At 43.9% G+C, this 24,209-nt stretch overlaps 1 protein-coding gene across 1 annotated transcript in view; it reads left to right on the top strand.

Moving 5' to 3' along the window:
• Positions 1–822: 822 nt before the first annotated feature.
• WIPF3 (WAS/WASL interacting protein family member 3) overlaps positions 823–24,209 on the top strand; it is a 77,041-nt gene continuing 53,654 nt past the window's right edge. The window contains exons 1-2 of the mRNA XM_059397517.1: positions 823–1,069; positions 17,736–17,885. Of these exons, the coding sequence (XP_059253500.1) occupies positions 17,793–17,885 (93 nt within the window). The 5' untranslated portion in view covers positions 823–1,069; positions 17,736–17,792. The remainder of the gene's footprint in view (positions 1,070–17,735; positions 17,886–24,209) is intronic.

Below are 24,209 nucleotides of genomic sequence, written 5' to 3'. Positions count from 1 at the left end.
AGAGACCCTGCCTCCCTCACCAGCATACCTCAAAGACCCTGCAGAGGGCTGGCTTCTAGCAGATGTTCAAACACTGCAGGGCTGAGCGGAAGAGTCCGTGAGTATCCTCTTTGCTCCTCCACCAGTAGGAAGGTCCAGGACATTGGGAGGTAGGAGATCCTCACCAAAGGAGCACTGCACCTAAAGGGACACACCCAGCCTTAGACACAAACTTTCTGCATCTTCCAGGGGGCCTGAACATGAAGTATGATGGGCGTGTGCTGGCCGCACCAAGTTCTTCCGGCTCACACATTTCAGTTTCCAAACACAGTCCACTTCCTTTCCCCTTAGGCTCCTCCTGGGACAGTCTACCTCCCCAGGACCTCCTTCACCTGGCTAATTCATGCTCATTTTTCAGTTAGATGATGTCTCTTGGGCATCACCTCCTGAAGAAGATTTCACTGACCTCCCCCAAGCCTGGATTGGCACCACCTCCACGACCACACCCTCTTGGTTCTGGACTGTACTTGCCCATTAGTTTCCCTTTCTAGACCGTGAACTCTGAGAGGGCAGAAGGTGATTTTTGTTCTCTCTTTTGTCACCACAGCTTATTATTCCTCCTGGAGCATAAGAAGGGTTCCAGATGTCTTGGAGTGAATTGGTGGAGCAGTGGCATGTCCCCAGCGTGGCGGGGCCTTAGGCCCCCTCTCTCCGCGGCTGGGACTCTGGACGCGCACCAGGAGAGGCGCGCCCCTGCCGCTGGGACCCGCCCCCGGCCTCCAGAGCCGCCCCGCCCGCCCGGCCGCGTCCTAGCGCGCTGGGCGGCGGCGACAGGGGCAGGAGCCCGCGGAGCAGGTGGGGCGAGGGCCCCGCCTCCGCGTCCCGGCAGCCCCAGAGCAGGCGGCTGCAAGGGAGCTGGGCGCACCGAGCGCAGTGACACCGAGCTCAGTGGCACCGAGCGCAGCGGCACCGAGCGCAGCGTGGCCTCGGCGGCGGCGGCGCCTGGAGCACTCGAGCTGCGGGACAGAGCCCCGAGCCTGGAGGCGGCGGCAGGGACGTCGTCCGGAGCCTGAGTCCTACCTAGCTGCAGGTAGCGGTGCGCGACCGCGTCCGGGTCCGTACCGGGCTGGGGATGGTGGGGTGACGTGCTGGGGCAGCGGCCGCTCGAGCCGGTCCCGGTACGGAGTGGACCGGATAGTGTTGCCGCGCGCGCGCGCTCGTGTGCCCGGGAATCCCCGCCCCCCAGCCGCCCGCCGCCCTCCGGGTAGCGCCCTCCGAGCCCGGCCGTAACGGGACCGCGGAAGGAACGAGGTCACCGTGGGGTTGCCTGGTGACTTCTCCTGACCCGACTGTCCAGTGAGCGGCCCCTGGCGCGCCCAGGCTGCCTGGCCTGGGCTTCACCGAGCTCTCCCTTTCTCTCTTTCCCGCTTGCCCCACCCCCGAACAAAAGGCTGGGGTCTCGGTGAGGAGGGGGCAGACTCAGGAAGAGCTGGGGCGAAGTAAAGAAGCACTAAGGACATGGCAGGGCTGGAGATGGCTTTGGGGATACAGAAGCCAGTCCCGGAGGTGTAAAGTGACTTGCCCAAGGTCACACGGCTCGTGCGTGGCGACCTAGCTGGGACCTGACAGGTCTCAGGACTCCCCTCCCAGTGCTCATCTCCAGGCCCCAAGATCACTAAACTGGCTGTGCTCCAGAGATTTAGAATTGGCCCCACGTGGGCTTTAAAGTCCCCTGAAGGAGTCAGAGAAGGTGGCAGAGACTGCCTCTCCCCCCAAGCCCCCAGAGGCGGAGGGGAGCAGGGTTGCGGGAGCCGGCACTTGGAAAGCCCGTGTGAGGGACAAGCCCTGCCCTGTGGGCAGGCAGGCACAGCCTCGCAGGAACAGTGCCTTCTGAGCGTGGCTTGCCAGCCGCGTGGGTGTGCCTGCAGCGGGAGCTGGAGCCGCGTGGGGACCGAGTGTACGCTGCTCCCTGGAAAGTTCTACCGGGAGAGGCCCCCGAGAGCTGTTCCCGGCTCGCTGGGATGCCCCGGCAGCATCCCTCATATTCGGGATGTTTTTGTATTTGGAAGCAGAGTTACTTTGTAGCAGGAAGTTGGGCTGTCACTTCGCCTCCAGGAGTGTCATTAGCTACAAAATGAGGCCCTTGTTCTACATGACCTGTGTGATTTAGTTAATACCCCTGTCCTTATTATCAAAATCTTTTATCGTTTCAGAAGGCGGGTTGGAAATATATTTCTTTTGGTCAGACATAGTAGTCATCACTGGGACCCCAACCTTCCCTGAGCTGGTTTTTGTTTGTTTATTTTCGTAACTTTAGGCAAAGCTAATGATGGCAATACAGGTTAGAAGTGGGGTTGCCTCTGGGCCTTGTAATGACCAGGACAGGGCATGAGTGGGCTTTCTGGGGTGTTGGAAATCCTCCTTCCCTTGCCTTACCAGTGATCCACAGGTGTATACCTATAGATATTTATGAAGTCATTCCCTTGAGATTTGTGCACTTGACTTATGCGTTACCTTGATAAAAAAGTAAATAAAAATTTAATGCTAAAAATCCACTCACTGTGGTAGCACACAGATTAGTCCAGTTTTCCAGGCAGTGCATTTTAGAGGTACATTTAAAAACCACAAAAAAAGGGGGGGAGGGGGGACGGAGAACAAAAGAAAGTTGAGAAATAACAGGAAAGGAAACGTACACTGCAGAGGGCTTTACCAAATGCCTGTATGAACATCACCTCAGGGAAGTCACAGTTCTTTAAGGGAGATACTGTTATTCTGCCAGTTTTACGGATGAGCAAATAAAAAGTCATACACTTTTAAAAGCCCATTTATGCCTTACCGGGAGGAGCCAGGGTTAAGAACCCGAGTACACAGACTTCAAATTCTGTACCTACCACCGTAAACAGACAATTTTCGATCACCTGAAGCAAAGGCACGAGACTTGAAGTTTGGCTTCCTGCCCTGCCCCCTTTTTGTTCCTTTCCAGGAGTCTCTGTTGTTTTCATATAATTGTGTGTATGAGATTTTGTCACAGATTTTGTCTGAAGTTAGCCAGCAGCAGAAGGAATGGAGGAAGCGTGTGTGTCTAAGAACATACAGTTTTAGAAACAGGAGAAAGCCAGCTGGCCTAGCCTGCCAACACTCTTTTTAGATTTATTGTTCAGAAACCGTATAGAACAGGTTGTGATTTTGTGGTTACTCAAACACACACACACCACTGAATAATTTAACCTAGCAAAGGTATGAGAAACCAAAATATAATTAACTCTAGAGGAGAACACATAGTAGAATTTTCACCAGGAATCAGTCAACTTTCCTACATCCTAGAATTTATAAAGACACTTTCCTTAACTCTTAAGTAGACACAAAAACAACAAAAAAAGCACACACTCTACAGAAATAACTCAGCAGAGGAAGAAAAGTTGTTTTCAAGCCAATGTGTTGTAAATATACATTAAATTTGGGGCAGACAGTATTTGACACTTTAAAGTATAGTAACATTGTTTCTAGAGAGAGACCTTATTCTAATGTGTGGTCTTCTAGTGATTTTATATTTCTGCCTAAAATTCAGACCTTAGAGAAGTAGAAATGTGTTTGTTTTACCAGCCTGTTTCCTATTGCAGTGTTGGATGTTTGCCTTATTCCTGGAATTATAAAGTTTTGGTGTAAAGAGCGTGGGTTAAGTGGGGCAACCAAAGAGGTGTCTCTGGGTGAATATGCTTAACCAAGTGCCATCAAGCATGATTCTGCATCATGAAGTTATCTTTAGGCGAGTTTTGCCTTGTCACAGTAGCGTTCCTGCCATCTGGCTGCTGGAATATTTTAGAAAGGAATCGTAATGTTTGACTGACTTCGTTGATGGCATGACAAAACAAACTTTGAGAGGGAACTATTAAATATGAGTTAGGAATGGTGAGAAAACGATCAGTTACTTCTTATTTAGCCACTGCATGAAACTGAAGAGACGTCCCGTTCCCCACGGTTGCTGGGCAGGTGCAGCCCATATGGTTTCTTACCGGCTTCAGCCAATAATGCACTTGAGACTCCCGTTTTGCAATTCTACTTCGGTCTTTCCTGCGACCTGTTCAAGAGGGAACCTGACCCGTTACACAGCAGGGGAATCGTGTAGTTACGTGCCATGCTGACAGAGCGAAGCAGAGCAAATGTGGGGAAAATGCCGAGCAGGCATTGGGTGGACCAGGTTCCATGGAAGATTTTCAAGTGCAACTTGAAGTGTCACCGTGCGTGGGTGATCTGTTCCAACAAGACACTGAATCGGAGATGGTGTCTTCCAGAAAAGAGTGCTTATGTATTGTGAGTTCGTCAGCTCCTAGGGAGAAGCTCAGAGGAGTAGATGGCCTCAGTTCTTGAACTTTTGAGAACATGTGTCCATATGAGTATGTGTGTGTGACAAAGCAAGATGCCCGGGCCGCTGTCCACTGTGCCTTAGGAGCTAAGGGCTAGCATGTACTAAATACATAGTACATGCCAGCGTAGACTAAGCTTTCTATGTACGAAAGCATCGCAATAGCCCTACAAAGAAGCTGATTCTTCTTACTCCCGTTATCCGCTGTGACGTAGAGACCAACAGCCCATTTATAAACCCAGGTACCCTTTGCCTCCCTGACTCTCGCTTATTACAGCTGAGCTCCTGAAGGGCAGGTGCTTGTCTATTTCATCTCTGTTCCCAGAACCTGACCATGCATGGTTCATGATGAGTATTGCATGAACAAGGGAGTGAATGAATGAAAACCTCTAGGTTCTAAAAGCAAAACTTTAGTATTTTTGGCTTATGTGCCCTTTTGACTTTTATTGTCTCATTCCCCTATGTTGCTATGGATCATGGGGCATGACTTTATAGACAAGACGTATTAAATTTGGGGCAGATGTATTTGAAACTTTAAAGTTTCTCCTTTAAAGCTGAAGAATGTTAAGCTCAGCCTGTAAAATCAGAAGGCCTCTGCTTCTTTTAGAAATTCAATACTATTATCTCTTTTTTTTCTAGAAATTTTGTCATTCAGAATACCTGGGCTTGAATCATCATTTATTTGTTGTGTGACCTTGGACAGATAATTTCTTTATGCCTCATTTTTCTTATATGTAAAATGGGCATAATAATAGTACTTATTTCATATTGAAGGTAAATAACTTAAGATAGGGTCCATGCTGAGCATGGTGCCTTCTTCATAGCAATGGTCAATAAAGTAGCTGCTATTATCTGATGCTTTTAAAAGTTGTTTGCCTTAAATATTTCCTAGTCCATTAAGCATTTGAGGAGATTACAAAAATAAGTGGCAAACAAAATTAATAGAGAATGAAACCAGGGTAGAGAGAACACACACATTGGAAAGCCAGATAAAATCAGAGGTAATTTAGAGAATAAGGCTATTTTATAAGGTGTAGGTGGTTTCTAGAGATAAGTTTATTATAAAGCCTTGTGTAGTTTCTGGAGAGAGGATTAAAAATTTGTCAGAGCTTCCCAGTAGCCAAAACAAAGAGGAAAACACAAATAGTTACTTGATCCACAGTGGGCATGAGATAAAAACAGATCAGTTGCACAGCTTTTCCGGGTCCTAAAACCTGGGACAACTTTCTCCTGGCAGGTCTTCAAAGCAATCACTGTTGCCATAGAGATCTAAGTGTTCCACATGGTCCCTGCCGTGAAGACAATGGAAGTTTTGTGGTAGAAGGCAATAATAAATGTTTCCTAGAACATTATGGACTGCGGTTCCGGAGACATAATCCCAGAGCACAGTCCAGCCAAAGCTCTTCTGTGAAGGGCCAGCATGCTGTGGTTTGAGGACATGCTATTTTCTTAGCTATGTTTACCGAGGGCCTGGGGGAGTAGAAAGATTCTTTCTTCCACAGATTATAATTCTTGGGAGAATCATGTGAACAATCCCATCTTTAAGAACATTCATTTTAGCTAAAGCCATTTAAATATGCCAGCTCAGTTTACCTCATCCAGAAGGAAGTTTTGTGCACATATGCTCATTAATAGAGTGTATATTCATGAATTTTCTTAATACGGTAGTCCCATATTATCCCCAGATTTTATCACACTGTTTGGAAAAAGAAAGATCCAATGCTCTATACTACCTCTTAAATCCCTTAATGCTTTCCGTACTTCTTGGCAATAAGAGTAAATATTTTGGGGGTGACTGGGTGGCTCAGTCGGTTGACCATCTGCCTTCAGCTCAGGTCATGATCCTGGAATCCTAGGGATCAAGCCACATGTCAGCATCCTGCTCAGTAAGGAGTATGCCTCTCCCTCTTCCTCCCCTTCCCCTGCTCTCTCTCTCTCTCACTCATTCTCTCTCTCTTCAAGTAAATAAAAACTTTAAAAAAAATACTTTGTTTTTAGACTTTCTTTTTAGTAATTGAAATGGTCATGTTTTTGTCATCTCACTATATGTAAGTTATATAGTAATATAATACTAACATTTACAATAACACTAATATATATATTAGTTCAAATGTGACTTGTGTCAGTTAAGATTGCATTCGGCTACCAAAACAAACAAACAAAATAAAACAACATACACGTCAGAACTGGCTTAAACAGATGCAAGTTTATTTTATGGAACCAGACTAGACTTCAAAGAAAGGCAGTTCAGGGCTGATGCAGGAGCTCAAACAATGCTCCCCATCTTCCTGATTCACCATCCTTAGCCTGTAGGACTTCATATTACATCTGGTTGCCTCATGGTCACAAGATGGCTGCTGTATCCCACCTTTTTATTCAGAAAGTGATGCCCTCCCTAGCTATTTCCTCCTATATCTCATTGGCCAAGATGATGTCACAAAGTTGCTCGAAATATAAGGAAGTCTGAGAAAGCAAATATTTTTAGCTGGGTAAATTGCAAGCACCACCTCCCACCCACAAATTAGGGATTTTGCTATGAGGAAGAAGAGGGAATGGTTATTGAATAGGCAATTAGCAGGATCAGCCACCTCACTGACTGCCATTATTAGTCATGTCCCTGACTAAATTAGAAATTATAGAAGGCAACTCAGTGGTTTAAAATCTTCATAACAGTTAGGCTGAGAGAATGAAACATACCCAACTGCCTATGTAAAGATTCCTGAATCACTACCACCAGTCCCGATTCATCCCTAAATTTCAGATCTGAATCTCCATTTGCCAAAAGCACCTCATACGCTTCAGATTAAACCCACTTCTCCCTGCCTGTCTATGCCATTCCCCACCATACACACACTTTCTCCCATCCGCCTTACTTAGCTTCTCAGGGAGCACTGGGGTTATCCTGGCCTGATTCTTCTCCCCCATTCCAGATATCCAAACTGATATTCTTGGTTCTATCCCTCTTACTGTGATTCTAATTCAATAAAAATTTAATAAATACCCACCCTTGCTCATGTGGTCTATGTATTTGCTGCTTCTCCCTCTAATTCATTTTCCACACGTGGCCCCTAGGATGCTGTTTTTAAAACACAAGTATCTAACATCTAACATCTTTTCTGTCTTCAGAAGCCCTACAGAATAAAGCTCGAATTGCTTGACAACCTGGCTCTGTGACATGTTGGCTGTGAGTGGCTGCCACACACCCCAAAGCTTTGCTCGTACTGTCCTCATTCCCTTAACCATGGAAGGCCTGCTAAAGAGGTCCCTTATGCTTTTGACATGTCTTTTACCCATGGAAGCAATTAATTCATGTTTCCACAGCACCGTATATTTCTCTTAATATTTTTTGCCCTGTATTCTGTTTTGCCTGAAATTAACCATGTGGCACAAATTGTTTTTTGTAAAAACAGCCTTCTTGGAGTATAATTCAGATACCATAAAATACACTGTCTTAAATTGTGCAGTTCAGTGGTTTTTGGAATATTCAGGACCGCACAACCATCACCATCATCTAATTTCAGAACATTTTCATCACCCCAAAAAGAAATCCATTAGCAGTCGCTCCTGCTCTTCTGTATTCTCAGCCCTGACAACCCCCAGCTTTTTACTTCTTTTTACTTCTGTGGATTTACCTATCTGGATTTTCATATAAAGGGACCATACAGTATGTGGCCTTTTGCGACTGGCTTCTTTCACTCAGTGTAATGAATTTTGGGTTTATCGATTATGGGTTTTCATTGCATAATAAACTCCTTTTGTATACTTAAAGCATACCTCAATTTTCCAAAATTAGAGATGCTATTTTTCAGAAGCATAGCTGTTATATAAAATGAGGCTTACTTATAAATGTGTGATTAATATCATGTATTTTTAATAAGCCTTGTTCTTCTTTTAGCTCTTTCAATGGCAGCAAAAAAAAAAAAAGAAAAAGAAAAAAGAAAGGGACTGGAAATCAATATTTTCTCCCTTCACCCTTGGGAACTGCACACATAATGATTTTCATGACATTTAGCTATAATGTAAATACCTGAGTCAATGATAAATATTATCAATAGCTCCATTTTTTCCCCCATCACCAAATACTGTCCAAATATCATAACAAGTTGGATGAATGATCTGGGAACAAATTTGCGTTTCAGTAAGAGTCTTATAAAAGGAAACCAATTTATGAGCTCATTAGAGGCATGACTTGCTATGTTTCATATTAGATTGTGGTTTAAGTGTGTCTTCATTTTAGAACTCAACATGGGCAAGACTGCATTAATCCTTTCAGCATTTCACCAGATAATTAACTACAATGCCTGATCAGGGCTGCATAGATGCAGCTTCAAGAGCTGCTGTCAGCGGGGCACCTGGGTGGCTCAGTGGGTTAAAGCCTCTGCTTTCAGCTCAGGTCATGATCCCAGGGTCCTGGGATTGAGTCCCACATCGGGCTCTCTGCTCAGCAGGGAGCCTGCTTCCCCCTGTCTCTCTGCCTGCCTCTCTGCCTACGTGTGATCTCTCTCTCTCTCTGTGTCAAATAAGTAAATAAAATCTTAAAAAAAAAAAAAAAAAAAAAGAGCTGCTGTCATCAAGGTGGGGTTTCACAGGTGTTAGAAATCCTTCCCATCACCTAGGCAAGAGGTAAATGGGCACTCAGCCTGGTTTCCCTTTCACGATTGTGTATCAGCTCCGGTTTTAAGTGCAATATGCCGTTTTCATGGATCCAGCCTGCTGAAGTTAAATGAGTTTATAGAAAAGGAGCCTACTAAAATAGTAAAGACACAACTTCCAATAGTGTGGGACAAAGAGTTTCAGCATCCTAGATATTCTGCAACAAGCTTTTCAAACTTAGTGGGCATAAAAATCACTTGTTGATAAGATTCTCCCAAAGATTCTAATTTGGAGGTCTGGGGTGGACATTGTACCTTTCTTACATATTTCCACATTTTAGAGCTACTCAAAGTGTGGTCCCCAGACCAGCAGTTGGTCTCACCTGGGAGAATCTCAGGCTCCATTCAGACTACTGAATCAGAATCTATGTTTTCTCAAGATCCATACCCCCACCTCCACCATGATTCATTCACCATTTAAGTCTGGGAAGCATCTAGATCACTGTTTCCCAAAGCACAAAGGTTTAGTTATCACTAGGGAAACCTGAAATGAGTTTAGATGGTATTTAGATCGAATTTTATTTTAATAATTATTGCGTTCATTTTTGTTACTACCTTCTATTTATGGCAGATGATATTGTTTTTCCATTTATAGCAATGATTTAAAGTTCCTTTTGTAAAATAAATGTGTTTAATTAAAATTAAGTCCAGGTGGTATGTGAATGTGACAGAAAATATAAAAGCCATGTGGTTTTTTTATTTTTAATTTAATTTAATTTAATTAATGTAAATTCAGCCTACTATATTATTAGTTACTGGGGTAGAATTTAGTGATTCCTCATTTGCATATAAAACCCAGAGCTCATTACATCGAGTGCCGTCCTTAATGCCCATCACCCAATTACCCTCATCCCTCCACCCACCCCCCTCCAGCAGCCCTCAGTTTGTTTCCTAGAGTTCAGCATCTCTTATGGTTTGCCTCCCTCTCTGTTTTTATCTGATTTTATTTTTCCTTTCCTTCCCCATATTCATCTCTTTTGTTTCTTAAATTCCACATGGGTGAAATCATATGGTATCTGTGTTTCTCTGACTGACTTATTTCACTTAGCATAATACCCTCTAGTTCTATCCACGTTGCTGCAAATGGTAGGATCCCATTCTTTTTGATGGCTGAGTAATATTCCTCTCTGTGTGTGTGTGTGTGTGTGTGTGTGTGTGTGTGTGTAATATTCCTGTGCACGTGTGTGTATAGCCCCATATTGGGCTCTCTGCTCAGCAAGAAGCCTACTTCTCCTGCCTGCTGCTCTGCCTACTAGTGCTCTCTCTCTCTCTTTTTCTATCTCAGTCAAATAAATAAATAAATAAAATTGTTAAAGAACCCAACACAGGGTTCAATCTGATAACCCTGGGATCATGACCTGAGTTGAAGGCAGACGTTTAATTGACTGAGCCATCCAGGCGCCCCAGTTTCCAACTTTTTAAGGAACCTCCATATAGTTTCCAAAGTAAAAGCCATGTATTTTTAAGTGACTACAGTTAGCATGGTGCTTGAGAGCATGGACTCCGGAGCCAGACATCCCAAGTTTGAATGCCAGCTCCTCCACTAATTCATTTTGTGACTTTGGGTAGATTTCATAACATTTTTGCCCTTCAGTTTTCTCTTCTGCAGAACGGGAGCAATAGTACTATCTATCTGATTGGGCTGTTGCAGAGCTTAAAAAAGTCCTACGAACAGGATCCGATCCTTACGAACGGCTATATCAGAGCTAGCTTGTTCTACTGTTCTCTAGAATGCAAATGGTCAAGGACTTTTTTTATCCTGTGCTTTTTACCTCCCCTCCCTTTGTCCCTTGCTTTCCTGCTTACTCAGCCCAACTTGCTTTCCAGGACTTGTATAGCACTGAGGATACATACCAGTGAGGGGATCAACTTTGGCCTAGTCCAAGGGAAGTTAACACTGGGAGAGGCGGTGTGTGGGATGTGAGATCTTAGAGGTGGGAAGTCCCAGGAGAAGGCAATGCCCAAAGAACTCACTCATCATCACACAATGAGGAAGGACAGGTTTTTTTTAAAAATTGTCTTTATTATTTTCCTTATGGCTTTGGCAACTTTGCCATGTGTTTTTTGAGAGGCGTTTTATTTGTGCCTTGTATGCTCATGGGCTTATGGGTTGTGATTTCCTGGCCACAAGGCCCCTTTGAGAAAGAAATGACTGATCTGTAGAACCCTGCTGAGACCATAATGTGAGCAACGGGGTTGTCTGTCGCCTGGGGCTCCTTTGCCTTTATTAAAAGTTCAGAGGTGAGAAATCTCTGCTCGCCTCCCCCATCTCATAGCCACAGAAATAAGAGACTCAGTGGGACAGTGACAAAACAGAAGTTATGAGTGCCCAGAGAACTTTATTTTCTGATTCCTATTGAAATGTATTTTAAGAACCAGCAAAAGCAGCTTTTGTCATATAGTGGCAGTAATCCTTCTTGCTTGTATTTTTAAAATAGGCACATATTCTACTTGTGAACAACTGTAATCTGATGAACCACTATTGGGGGGAAAAAGGGAGTGTATGGTTTTGACAAAAGCAAGTAGTGTGTAAAACTGTTTACCATAAATGATTTCTCTCAGAAAAAGCTCAGTTGGTGTATATACCTATAGAACTTTTTATATTCACAAGATGGGCGAGCCTGGTCTACGTTTATTCTGGATCAGGTGGGGAAGGAAGGGGTCACACTATGGCAGTTTGCGGACCCTGTGTGACCTGCAGGGATGTTCTGCTGGCCCGCTGATTTTTAAAAACGCTTTTGAATTAGTTACCCACATGCCCAAACTGGACTTCCCACAAAAATCTGGATTTGGGGCTTTGGGGGGAAAATTGGGAGGATGGGGCCAATACTGGGCTTGGATTCCCACTGCAGGGGGAACCTCCCGCCACAGACCCTCACAGGCTGTCACTCCTTGAGCCAGGGCCCCTCCACACCTTGCCCATCCACTGTTTCCTTGCCTCTGACTCAGTGGTCACAGATCAGCTCCCTGCCTGCAAGGGATGCTGGGTAAAGGAGCTCCTGGCTTCCTGCTGAGGGAGGGAGGAGTCCTGTGGGAAATTCCTCAGGCATAGAGAAAATGTTCAAAAGCTGGTGGATAGCCACAAGGGGATAGATGTCCACCTGTCCCTGAGGGAAGAGACACTTGCAGAATAGCGTAGTGTCATTTCAGCCCCTCTGTGACTCTCGCCTTTTTCTCCCTTCCCCATACAGGCAGAGCCTCCCAGGCTGCTTGTGTTCTCCCACTTCTGTATCTCTGCTTATGTGCTACTCTGTCTAGCTAGAATGGCCTCCTGTAGCCACCTTTTCACCTGCTCAAGAATGCTGGAGCTTCTACCAAACATTTATTTACAACCCTCCCTCCCCCGCTCTCCTCGTGCTGGAATGGATATTCCTTAGCGCTCCATAGCCCTCCTGGGGCATGTGTCCTACCCCACCTTTTATTGTAGTTATTTGTGGTGATGCAGGTGGTGGTGTGAGGAAGATAAATATAGCTTCCAGTGAACGTGTCCGCTGTGTGTCACCACCTCTGTAATAATACTCTTCATGTACAGTCTTTGTTTCGGTTTTGATGACAAACTAAGAGTTAAGCATTATAGATCGTTTACAGATAAAGAAAACGAGACCCCCTGAGACTAAGTGACTTAACCAAGGGTGTGCAGCTGGGAAAAGCAGAGGCACAAGTAGGACGCGGGTCTGTCTAATGCAAAGATCAGCCCTGTCCGCCGTGCATGTGGAAGTGGCATTAGTTCTGTTGTCCTCCACACCTTCTAAGGCTGCGTGGGTATCCAACTTGCATCTAACGCTGTTTTTCAGAGTTACTTCCTGAGTCAGGAGAAAATATAAAAAAGCCTTTGAAAATCTGGCTTTTTTTTTTTTTTTTAAATCCTAGGCATTTTTTTAAAAATACATTACAGAGCAAAAATACATTACAGAGTTTTAAGTGTGTTGGGAGAGCACAAAGCTTCAAAGAGCTTATGGGTACAGCCTGTGACTTCCTGGAGCTCTGCATTCTTAACTGTCAGATTTTAACAAATACTTTTCTAGGTAATTGCTTAATTATTTTACCTGTCAAGAAAAAGCCTTCACAGCCATCATGTCCCGCATGTAAAAACATCCTTTACTCCTAGAGTTTGAAAAATCGTTCTGGTGAGTTCAGTGACACACAAGCCCAGCGGCACCTAATTCCTCTCAGATTCCTCAAGATAAAAATTAAATGGGCAGCCAGGATGCCTCGGTTCAGGAGGAGCAAGTGGAAAAATTACCGGTATGAGGTCCCTTTCACATGAGAGTCTCAGAAATACTTAAAAATTTTTGCCAACTGGAAGCGGAGAAGTATTATAACCTGAATGATACCAAGTTATTAAAACAAAGAAATGAGGTTTTGGATCAGAGAGGGCAGAGCTTTAACTCATCTCTGGTACTCTTTATGAAATTGGGTAGAAACAAGGTAAAGTCTCTGAGACAAAATGTGGTTCTCCTTCATAGGAAATGCCACTGTCTACCATAGAGTCATTGAGGGCATTAAACAGAACACGTATTATAAGTACCTAATGCAGTGCTGAGCCCATCTAGGGGGTTCAAAAAGTTATAGAGTCAGTCCTCATTATTTACAGATTCCATAGTTTGCTAATCACCTACTCACTGAACTCTGTTTGCAACCCCAAAGTCAGTAATCACGGGCACTGTCACGGTTGGTGGAGGAAAGGCACAGAGTGGGGAGAAACTGGAGTCGCCCCGTGCACACGTGCATTCCCAGCTGCGGTGGAGCAAGGCGGGACTCTGCCAACTTGTTCCAGCTCTCACACTGTGAACCTGTGTTCTTTACACATTCTTTTTAGTGTCATGTTCTTCATATTTTTGTGCTGACTGTTGGTGAGTTCGCTGTTTTAAACAGCCCCTCCCAAATATAATGCTGACATTCTATCCAATGTTGAGCACCAAAAGGCTGTGACATGAGAGAAAAAGGGTGTTAGAGAAACTTCATCCGGGCATGAGGTATAATGCTGTTGGCATGAGGTCAAGTTAATGTACCAACAACATATATTAAATAAGGTGTCTCTAAGCGGGAACACACATAAAACAAGATTTTATATTCGTGAGTCACAGAAGTCTTGTGACTAGATGTCCAGAGGGATCTGACCCTGTGTTTCTGTGAAAAGCAGTGGCTCAGTGTTTGCTAACTCAGGGTCTGTGGCAACTTTATAGAATATAACTACCACAAACAATGAGAATTGGTGATATTCTATTGAGTTCCTGTATTGGGCAGCTTCAAAATTAGTGGCTGTAATACATTAACTTCAAATTCTCCCTGACTTAACACGGTAGTTTATTTATTTATTTTTTTTTGTAAAGTCCAGTCGCGTGTTTGGCAGATGGCCTTAAAGGGGTGAGTCAGGAATCCAGATTCTTTACATTTCGTGGCTGAGCCCACACATTGGACCTTTCCTTCTAGCCAGTGGATGGGGGAAGAGAGTAAAGCTGTGGGTAGAAGGTCTTTATGGGCCAGCCTACACGTGGAAGACATCACGCCTACCTTCATTCTGTTGGCCAGAGCTCAGTCCCAAAGTCACATCTAACCACGCAGGACACTGGGAAGTATAATCCAGCTGTATGCTGAGGGGTTACTGGAATCGTTCTGCCACAGTTCTCCTTAATTACTTCCTGTGGTCATTTTTCCTTAGATCAATGGCAAAACCCTTAGGTAAGTGACATTTAAGTCTCTAAAGTTACTTTCCTAGTCCCTTTCCAGTTCTTCACCAAGGGAAGCAGCTGTCTCCTCTCCTCTCTCTTGCTTAAAAGATGTAATCCTCATATAATGAGACCTTTGTGTTTTCTCTTGTTCTGTGATACTTCAGGCAACCCTTTAATCCCTATTGTAAAGTTCTGACTGAAGTTATTCTGCCACTAAATTAAGGATCACAAAAAGATATACCTAGTGCCTTTTATGAAAGAAATTGTTAAAATACAAATAACTCATCATTCAGGTTTGTTCCAACTAAACGTGGGCTCACATCCAACTTGCTTTAGAATTCAGCCAGTAAAATGCCAACTTTATCTGACTCTATGTTATTGTCTAATACATGCAATTTATTTTATTGTATAATAAAATAACATTGACACTACCTAGTAGTATCTACTACCACCCCTGCTCAATTTTAGTGTAGTTTTATTCTCTGGACTCTGATGAGCATTACTTTTTTTTTTTTTTAGTCTTTGTGTTCCTGTTTTACTATCAAGGAAAGAAACAATGACACAAAATTTCATAGGTGCTAATAACTTTGAGGGGAATACTTTATAAGAAAATTGTGGTCTTCTCTAGTTATCAGCTCATGAACTTCTTTGGAACTCTAATGAAAACTAGCATGGACTCTTTCTACATGAAAGTTGAACTTACATGGATATCTTATACCATTTTACATTTTTCTAAAGGATTTACTTATGTGAGTGAGAGAATGTGAGCACATGAGCGGGAGGAGGAGCAGAGGAAGAGGGAGATCGAGAATCTGAAGCAGACTCCCACCCAGGTGCCCCACCACTTTAAATTTTTGTACAATTTCAAGGAGCTCTTAGCCCTGCTGAAAATAGGATAATATCAGATGATCCAGAAATCCCACTCCTAGGTATATGCCCGGAAGAACTGAAAGCAGAGTCTTGAAGACATACTCATATACCAGTGTTCGTAGTCATAGTCACAGTACCCAAAAGGTGAAAGCAACCCAAGTATCATTAGCAGATGAACAAATAAACAAAATGTGGTGTATATTTACAATTAAGGAAGGAAATTCTGGCACATGGCACAAAGTGAATGAAACTTGAAGACAAGCCAGACACAAAAGGACAAATACTGTATTTAAGGTACCTAAAATAGGCAAATTCACAGGAATATAAAGTAGATTAGAAGTTACCAGGGACTAGGGGAAGGAGGAATGGGAAGTTATTATTTAATGAGTACTGTTTGGCATGATGAAAAATTCTGGAGATGATGGGATGATTGCACAACATTGTGGATGTTCTTGATGCCACTGAATTGTACAGTTTAAAATTATGAAAATAATAAATTTTCTACTATGCACATTTTACCACACACAAAAAAATCAAATTGAGAAGAGGCTGGACTTTATTTTATTTTTTTAAGATTTTATTTATTTATTTGACAGAGATCTCAAGTAGGCAGAGAGGCAGGCAGTGAGAAAGGAGGAAGCAGGCTCCCCGCTGACCAGAGAGCCCAACACAGGGCTCGATCCCAGGACCCTGGGATCATGACCTGAGCCGAAGCGAAGGCAGAGGCTTTAACCCACTGAGCCACCCAGGCACCCCAAGAGGCTGGACTTTAAAGCCTGATAAGCATAGGTTCCAATCCCAAGTCCACCCATTAGTAACTGTGTGGGATTTGGGGGAAAGTACTTAATATCTCTGAATGTCATTTTTCTTACCTATAAAATTGGGATTAAACTACTGACCTTAGAGGAAATTAATGTGATTAGCTGGTCACATGGCAGCCACTATCCACAAAGGTAAAGAGAGCATGTTTGAAGTAGGCAAAATCTGGGGGACTGGGTTAAGAACAAAGTACCAGGTTACATAATTGCTTTTTGCCTCTAAGAGATAAGAATATTATCATGGAATAATACAAATGCCTCAGGAGTTTAAAGCTAAAGAAATGGGCACAGCCCTTGGTCTGGCCTTCCACTAATTACAGAGACAGAAGGAACACAAAACCACCCCTGTCTGTCTGATGTTTATTTCTGTTTCCACTTAAATTGTGAGATTTTTATGTACGTTTTCCTCATTCTTGTAAACTGTGGGGATTTTCTTTAGTACACATTTTAAGCTTTTTCATTGTGTCTTGATGTGGATTCTAAGACACACGCACACAATGCACACACACGCTCCACAGAGAAAGACCACATTTATTTGGAGATCACAAGTCCTGTAATATTAACGGTTCAAAACATAACCATATTTGCAGAGTTAAATACTCCAAAGCTCTCTATGTAGCAAATATCAAATTGTACAGAAACAACAACACAGCCATGGCAAGAAAAGTGAGAGCTGAAACTGAAGAGAAGGAAGCAAGAAAATGATTAATGCGCTTTGTAAGTGTTGTTCAAGGCTGGCGTCGTGAGTAACGTTGAGCCTGTGACATTCAGAAAGGTTAGATTTCATTCCGTTTGCTCTACTTAGGAAAATGGAAGTAGGCACAGAATATTTTTAAATTGCCTCGGAAATGATAAAACTGAACGTTTAACCCTAAGGAGGTAGAATGCAGTTATTTGGAAAAATCATGATGGAATGAAGTGTCCCCCTTGACATACTATTTATATTGAGATATAAATAACTAAATTTTATCAGTTTTATCACCTAGTTCTAAAATCTAGATACTTTTTTAAAAGATTTTATTTATTTATTTGAAAGAGAGAGAGCAAGCTAGAGCATAAGCAGAGGGGAGGGGCAGTGGGAGAGAGAGAAGCAGATCTCCCAGGACCCCGGGATCATGACCTGAGTGGGAGACAGACCCTTAACCAACTGAGCCACCCAGGCACCCAAATCTAGCTGCTGCTTTTTGTTCCTAGTACTTGAGGCAATGCCTGCCTACAGGGGGGGCCTTCAGTAGTTACTGAAAGAATGAACGAGAGCAAAAATGACTGAATGGACAAGTGAAAAAAGGAAGCTATCCATGAAATGCACGTGTCTGCATGACGGGGATTACCGGTGCAGGAATAAAGACAACCAAATTTAAAACTATTTTCTCCCTTTCAGGGCAGAAACCACTCTCCTGGGACCTTTCAGAAGCAAGAGCCACCAACGCTGTGACCTATGCCAGTGCCACCTCCGCCACCTCCTCCTCCTCTGCCTCCACCTCCCCCGCCCCTGGGGGCTCCTCCCCCTCCCCCACCGCCAGCGCCTCCGGTAAGCCCTGTTTTCTTTCGGTCTGGTTTACTGCTGAGAATAAGCTGCTTTGAATACCTTTGAGCAGAAGGTTTTAAATGTTGAGAACCTCAGGCGAGAGGCCGTAGGGAGGTGCGCAGTCAGTGAGGGGTGCCAGGGGGTCCGCTTCCCGTGTGCGCTGTTGGTGGAGGTCACATTGCTTGGGCTTGGGAAGCCTAGTTCTGGGTCCACACAGGCCAAGTGTCCAATGAAATGCCGCAGTGAAACATACATCTCAGACGAAATTTCCGCGTCTACACAAGACTGAAGTCAGTCCATTCCAGTTTGTATTACTGGATACTCTTCTAACGTTTAAGTTTGGGTTTAGAAGAGGCACAGAGGGCAGCTACTTCGCTTTAGAACAGAGATTTCTTAACCTTGACCCCACTGATATTTAGGGCCAGATCGTTTTTTGTCGTGGAGGGCTGTTCTCTGCATTGTAAGATGTGTAGGAACGCCCCTGGCCTCTACCTTCTAGATGCCAGTAGCGCCCCCCAATTGTGCCCATCAAAAATGTCTCTAGATTTTGTCAGATCTTCCCTAGGGGTGCAGTCATGCCCCTCTTATCTTAGAAGAATATGTGTGCTTAATGCTGACAATGAACCTTTCTTCTGATGGAAACCTAGAGCTCTCCTTCCCCCTCAGCCTGCCCTCCACTGGCCACAGCTCCTGTTTCTGGTGGAAAATGAAAGACACAAATGCCGTGTTGAAGTGACATGCAGAGGCAGCGCTGCCTCGGGATGATATGAACCAAGTCAGCAGAAGCCAGGAATAGAGAGAGCCTCGCCTGCCTTCCTCCCCTGGAGAGGATGAGGGCATGCTTGCCTCCCCCTCCATGGTGTTAGCTTTGCACGCTGACCGTATCAGATGTGCTAGGGACACAGACCTGCCTGAAACTTGGCTCTTGCCCTTGAGGAGAGTGGAAAGAAAACACATAATGTGAATTATTTCTAAAAGCTCTGGGACGCCTGGGTGGCTCAGTTGGTTAAGCAGCTGCCTTCGGCTCAGGTCATGATCCCAGTGTCCTGGGATCGAGTCCCGCATCGGGCTCCTTGCTTGGCAGGGAGCCTGCTTCTCCCTCTGCCTCTGCCTGCCATTCTGTCTGCCTGTGCTCGCTCTCTCCCCCTCTCTCTCTGATAAATAAATAAAATCTTTAAAAAAAATAAAAATAAAAAAAAAAATAAAAGCTCTCCAGCCAATGTAGAAAGAATAGCAGTCAGTATTGGAGTTCCTTTGCTAAATCTGATCCCACAAGGGATAGAGGAGATGAAGTTTGCAAGTAAAGGAAATATACATGGGACTGTCATGGGGCCCTTGCAGAGACGTGTCAGCACCAAGGACATACCATTTATAATAACTCAGATACCGCAACACTGTAAACGTTGCCAGCATAAATAAACTTATCAAAACCCATGTTGTTGGAGATTTGGGGAAATAAGCCCTTTTAAACAGTGCTGGTGACACTCAAATACCTGGGACTCGGTATATGTGGAATGAGTCTTTCTGGAATGTTCTCTAACAGAGAACAATGAAAATCTAAATGTATCATGCTTTTTCCTCTGGTTTTCCAGTAGTTTTATTTTTGAGGCTGACTTATGAATTTAACCCTAAAGAAACCAAAACAAATGTATACAAGGATGTTCACAGCAATGCTGCTTATTCTAGTGAAAAATTAGATCTTAAATGGTTGATGAGAACGAAATGAAGTTTATGAAGTCATGCTGTTAATTAAAAATTGCATTATGTCATAGAGTTAATTAAAAATTATATTTATAACTGTGCTGATTATGGAAAGCAGATATGGAATGATGGATTAAAAACAGTGCACATTTTGTGCATAATGAGATCAACTATATAATATACATATGTAGCAAAGATCAGAAGAGAATTTTGAGTGCTGATAATAAAATTTTAAATTTCATCAGGCAGTTCTTTTCCTTTAAAGATACTGAAGTTCATAGTAAACAAAAATAATTCTACACTTGGTCAATGTTTTACCTCCCCTCCCCCATTTTGCTGTGATGCAATAAGAAATATATAACATCGCCCTGTAAAAATCTCCTGCCCAAAATGAATGTAACTCTGAGCAAGCAGGGAGACATGTCCACATGTGGGATCTTCTGCAACAGAGGTTGGCAAACAAGAGGCAGATCCATGCTTCATATTTTGTACAGCCTGCAAGCTAAGAATGCTTTTTACTTTTTCAAATGATTGAGAAAAGTCCAAAGAAAAATACTTAATGGCACATGAAAATGATGTGAAATTCGAATATCGGCTCATAAGTCGGCTTTTACTGGACCGTAGCCACGCTCTTCCGTTTATCTTGTCTGTGGCTGCTTTAATGCTACAGTGGTGGAATACCAATTAAATAACTTGTTATCCGCTCCCAAGATAATTTCATTTTCTCACTAGTCAGCCTGTATTTTTAGAATTATACTCAATTATTATTATTTTTTTATTATTATATTTTGGACTTCATCGATAAAAGCTTTGTGGACACGTGGTGTCTTTTTTGTTTTGTTTTGTTGTTATTATATCACATCGACGATTTTGCCTCTTGGCCCCCCGTGCTGAAAATATTTACTCCCTGGCCCTTTACAGAAAAAGTTTGCCAGCCCTTGTCCCCCAAGCCAGCTGGCTTCATTCCGACTTCCTTCTGTCCCCAGCACCCAGAGATGTTGATACGCCCACCTCAGACCTGGTCCCTCCCCCGCATCCCTTTGCAGGACTTCCCATCCTTCTCTTAACTGTCGCCCATGCCACCTTTGAGACCTCTGGTGCTCGGAGAGGAGGAAGCAGGCCCCCTGCCTAGCAGAGAGCCCTCGATTCCAGGACCCTGAGATCATGACCTGAGCTGAAGGCAGAGGCTTAACCCACTGAGCCACCCAGGCAGCCTCCTACTGGCATTTCTAACACATTTTTAAACCCCTCCTTCATAGCAGTTACTAGGCTTTAGTTTTATTTTTATCTGACTGGGGACCAGAGTGTGTGTTTTGTGGTCTTTTAGTGCTGTGTGCCCACATCACCCATACCCAGGCACCGCACTGACTGAATGAATGAGTGAACATGCAAGAATGAAGGGTTAAGGAACGGAGCTAAACTTCCTAACCACTGTTCAGGACTTCACACAGCTGGGCTCATGGAGCAGTGTGGCAGGTGGTACCGTATGGAACCTTTGCAAGGAGGAGGCACTGTGTGTGTTATGTGTGATCCCTTGTGATAGAAAGCATCCTGTCAGGCTTCAGCTTAGCTCTGGCAGATCTGGGGATCAGACCAGGGCTGAAAATTTCTTGGTTTCTTCCTCCCACCTCGCACCTTTCCCCTGCCTGTCCCTTCTGTCCTCATCTCCTCTTGTCTGATGTGCAAGTTTTCTTTTTCCAAGAACATGAATGTGGAACTGGGGAGACGGGCAGAAGGGGCTTGCTAAAATTTTGAAGTAGGCTTTCGTTAAAGGCCAGACGTGGGGCGCCTGGGTGGCTCAGTCAGTGAAGCATACAACTGTTAATTCTAATTTGTGTTTGCTGTGGTTAAAAAAATGCAGAGTTGAGGGGCATTAAGTGGAAGGGGCTTAGTGGTCGTGATCTCAGGGTGGTGAGATGGAGCCCCATGTCAGGCTCTGTGCTGGGCGTGGAGTCTGCTTGGGATTCTGTCTCTCCCTCTGCCCCTCCCCCACATCTCTCTCTCTCCCTCTCTTAAAAAAAAAAAAAAAAAGCCAAACAGCCTTTGCCATCTTGTTCCCCTTTTCTTGCCCCTTATTCCCCTGTCTTTTGAGTGCTAAGGCTTTGTCTTAGCCCTCCAAAATCTGGTAACAGTATCAAAACTGCCTGCATGGTGAATTGATCCACTTACAATGAAATTATTATTGTTGCTCTGCTTACAGGATGTAGTTTTTAAAAATCTAAAGAAAATATAATGCATCTGATTTTTTGAAATGCAGCAGACTTTTACTGAACTTTTGTTTTCATATCTACCTGGACCCTTTGGTAGTGTCCAAGATGAGAGAATAAACTCCTTGAGGGCCTTTACTGGCCGTAATCCCATAAAACTATCTACCCAAGAAGAAGGAAATACATATGTCTCTGACCAACAGATTAACTCATTGGAGTCGGGTTGCCCAGGCAAAGCCTAATGGTAGGGTCATGTCCACAATGTGGGTGTTTATTGAAGAAGTAGGTTTATAAATTTTTGCAGCATTATTTTGTAATGTTGTGCTTCAAGCTTGAAAAGCCTAAGGAGGAAACAGTGCCCCAAAGAGAAGTCATATCTTATTATTTAAAAACAAAAGAGAAACTGGATTAACAATCGTTTATTTACCACAAAAAACAAAACTCTAAATAGGAAAATACCATGGTGCCACATATTTCTCCCTGCCTGTTCCTAGGGGTTGTGTTTAATAAAATGCTAAGTGAGGGAAAGTTACAATGAGAAGCATACTGTGGCCCCTCACTCTTTTGTTCCATCCTTACCACTTGCATAATCTTTGTTTGCCTTCAGGAAACTCCGTGAGATAATTTTTCTCCTCATAGTCTAAGGATTGCATAGTTTATCGGCGAGGTAGGCTCTCCAGCATCAGGAATTATCAGTTGTGGCTTATATTGGGCGGTGTTCCCACCATCTCTAGGATGCAGGAGCTTACGTGGTATAGAAAAATATATAAGGCTAAGAAAGAAAATTTGGAAAGTGGAGTGGTATCTGAAGTCCCATGAGATCCTTTTTCAGAGTTTTGTGTTTGCTGTGGTTAAAAAAAATGCAGAGTTGAGGGGCATTAAGTGGAAGGGGCTTAGTGGAATTGCATATTACCCTATATTCTGGAAAAGGTCATTTGCATGTTCACTGGTACATTTGGAATAATGAGAGGCGTAAAAAATTGTAAACGCTGTCACTCAGAGTCTCCTGACACTCTGTTGCTTTGATTAGTGTTACTTAATAAGGGATTGGGAACACTTACCCAGAATTGACAGTGACTACCGGGAGAAGAAGGCTTTTGCATTAGGCCAAGCTATTAGGAGGGAATTAAATGGACATTTGGTTGCCGCTGAACAGTTTGCAAAACTGCACCATTGTCTCCCAGTAATTTTAAAAACTTGATTTCCTCTCTCTTGCCCGTGTGCACCCACAAGCAGTAACCCTGCTTCAGTGAAAAAGAGAGCCAGTCTTTGCAACAGATTCACTGGGTCTGTAAGCGAGAGAGGTGTGGCAGGACCTGCCAGTCATCCTTGCAAAGGGCCGTTCTGGATGGTATTGAAATGTGTTTCTTTTTTCCCAGCAGTGCGGTGGGAGGGGTGGTGCAAACAAAAAGGAAAAGGCTTGTAGGGATGGGCTGGAGGCAGCGATTATGGTCTAATAATGCCTAGGACTTGGTTAGAGAGCCTGCAAGCTCTTGTTAAAGGCTTTTATCAAATTTCATAGGAGCCCAGGAGCGTAAGGTACTTATGCAGCGTCTGAGCTGAGGGATAAGGAGGGGAAGGTACCATGGGGTTTGAGGCCAAAGGGCGATTCTCAAAAGCCTCAGCCATACTCTTTAGCAGTTACTAACCAGGGATTTATTGTACACCCAAGTCTGCTGGTTCTTTGCCTTTGAAATCTTTTTAAATTACAGTGTCCCTAACAATTCCTAGAAAATTGCAAGGGGACCATTGTCCCTACACCAGGGTTCTTTTCATATTACACTGCTGTACTTCGGAGCACCGCTGTGGCTTGGGGCCGTGGACCCTTTGCCTGCAAACTGCTCTTTCCTTTCTTGCCATAAAAGGCAAAAACTACCAGCGTCTGGTGATTGCTGGCAGGTAGGCATCCAGCCCTGACTAGGTAGAGAAAGCCTCAAGAGGGCAGGGGTGCTCGCAGGACCCGCAAGCACATCTTTCCAGCAGGGTGCTGGCAGCCAGTAAAAGTCATGTTTCCTAGAACATGTAATGAATAGGTAGGTAGCATGGCTTGAAAAAAGAGGCTTCAGAGAAGTAGTATGATCCCAACTATGTAAAACAAAACTGTGTTCTGTACATGCTCACTCGTGGTCTAACTGCTTGGGGGTCTCTGCTGCCTGCAACACTGGGCACACCATGGGGACTGTAAATGCCTCTGAGCTCAGTGACCACAGACCATGCCCTTCACCTTGACCGAGCCATCGTGCAAATTTACGGACCTTTTACTGTGCAGACTTACCCAGTCTCTGCCTCTGAAGAGTTCCAGACCAAAATGCAGAGAAGCCTGGGCTTGTCATTGATCACTGCTCAGTTGTTGATAGCACCGAGAGTACAATGGGTTATTCCCAGCCCAGAATTTGCACCTTGAGTTGCTCCTTTATTA

This window comes from Mustela nigripes, chromosome 4, assembly GCF_022355385.1.
Source record: "Mustela nigripes isolate SB6536 chromosome 4, MUSNIG.SB6536, whole genome shotgun sequence".
Lineage (NCBI taxonomy): Eukaryota > Metazoa > Chordata > Mammalia > Carnivora > Mustelidae > Mustela > Mustela nigripes.
The sequence above is the reverse complement of the archived record's forward strand: the minus strand, read 5'-3'. Positions and strand labels throughout refer to the sequence as shown.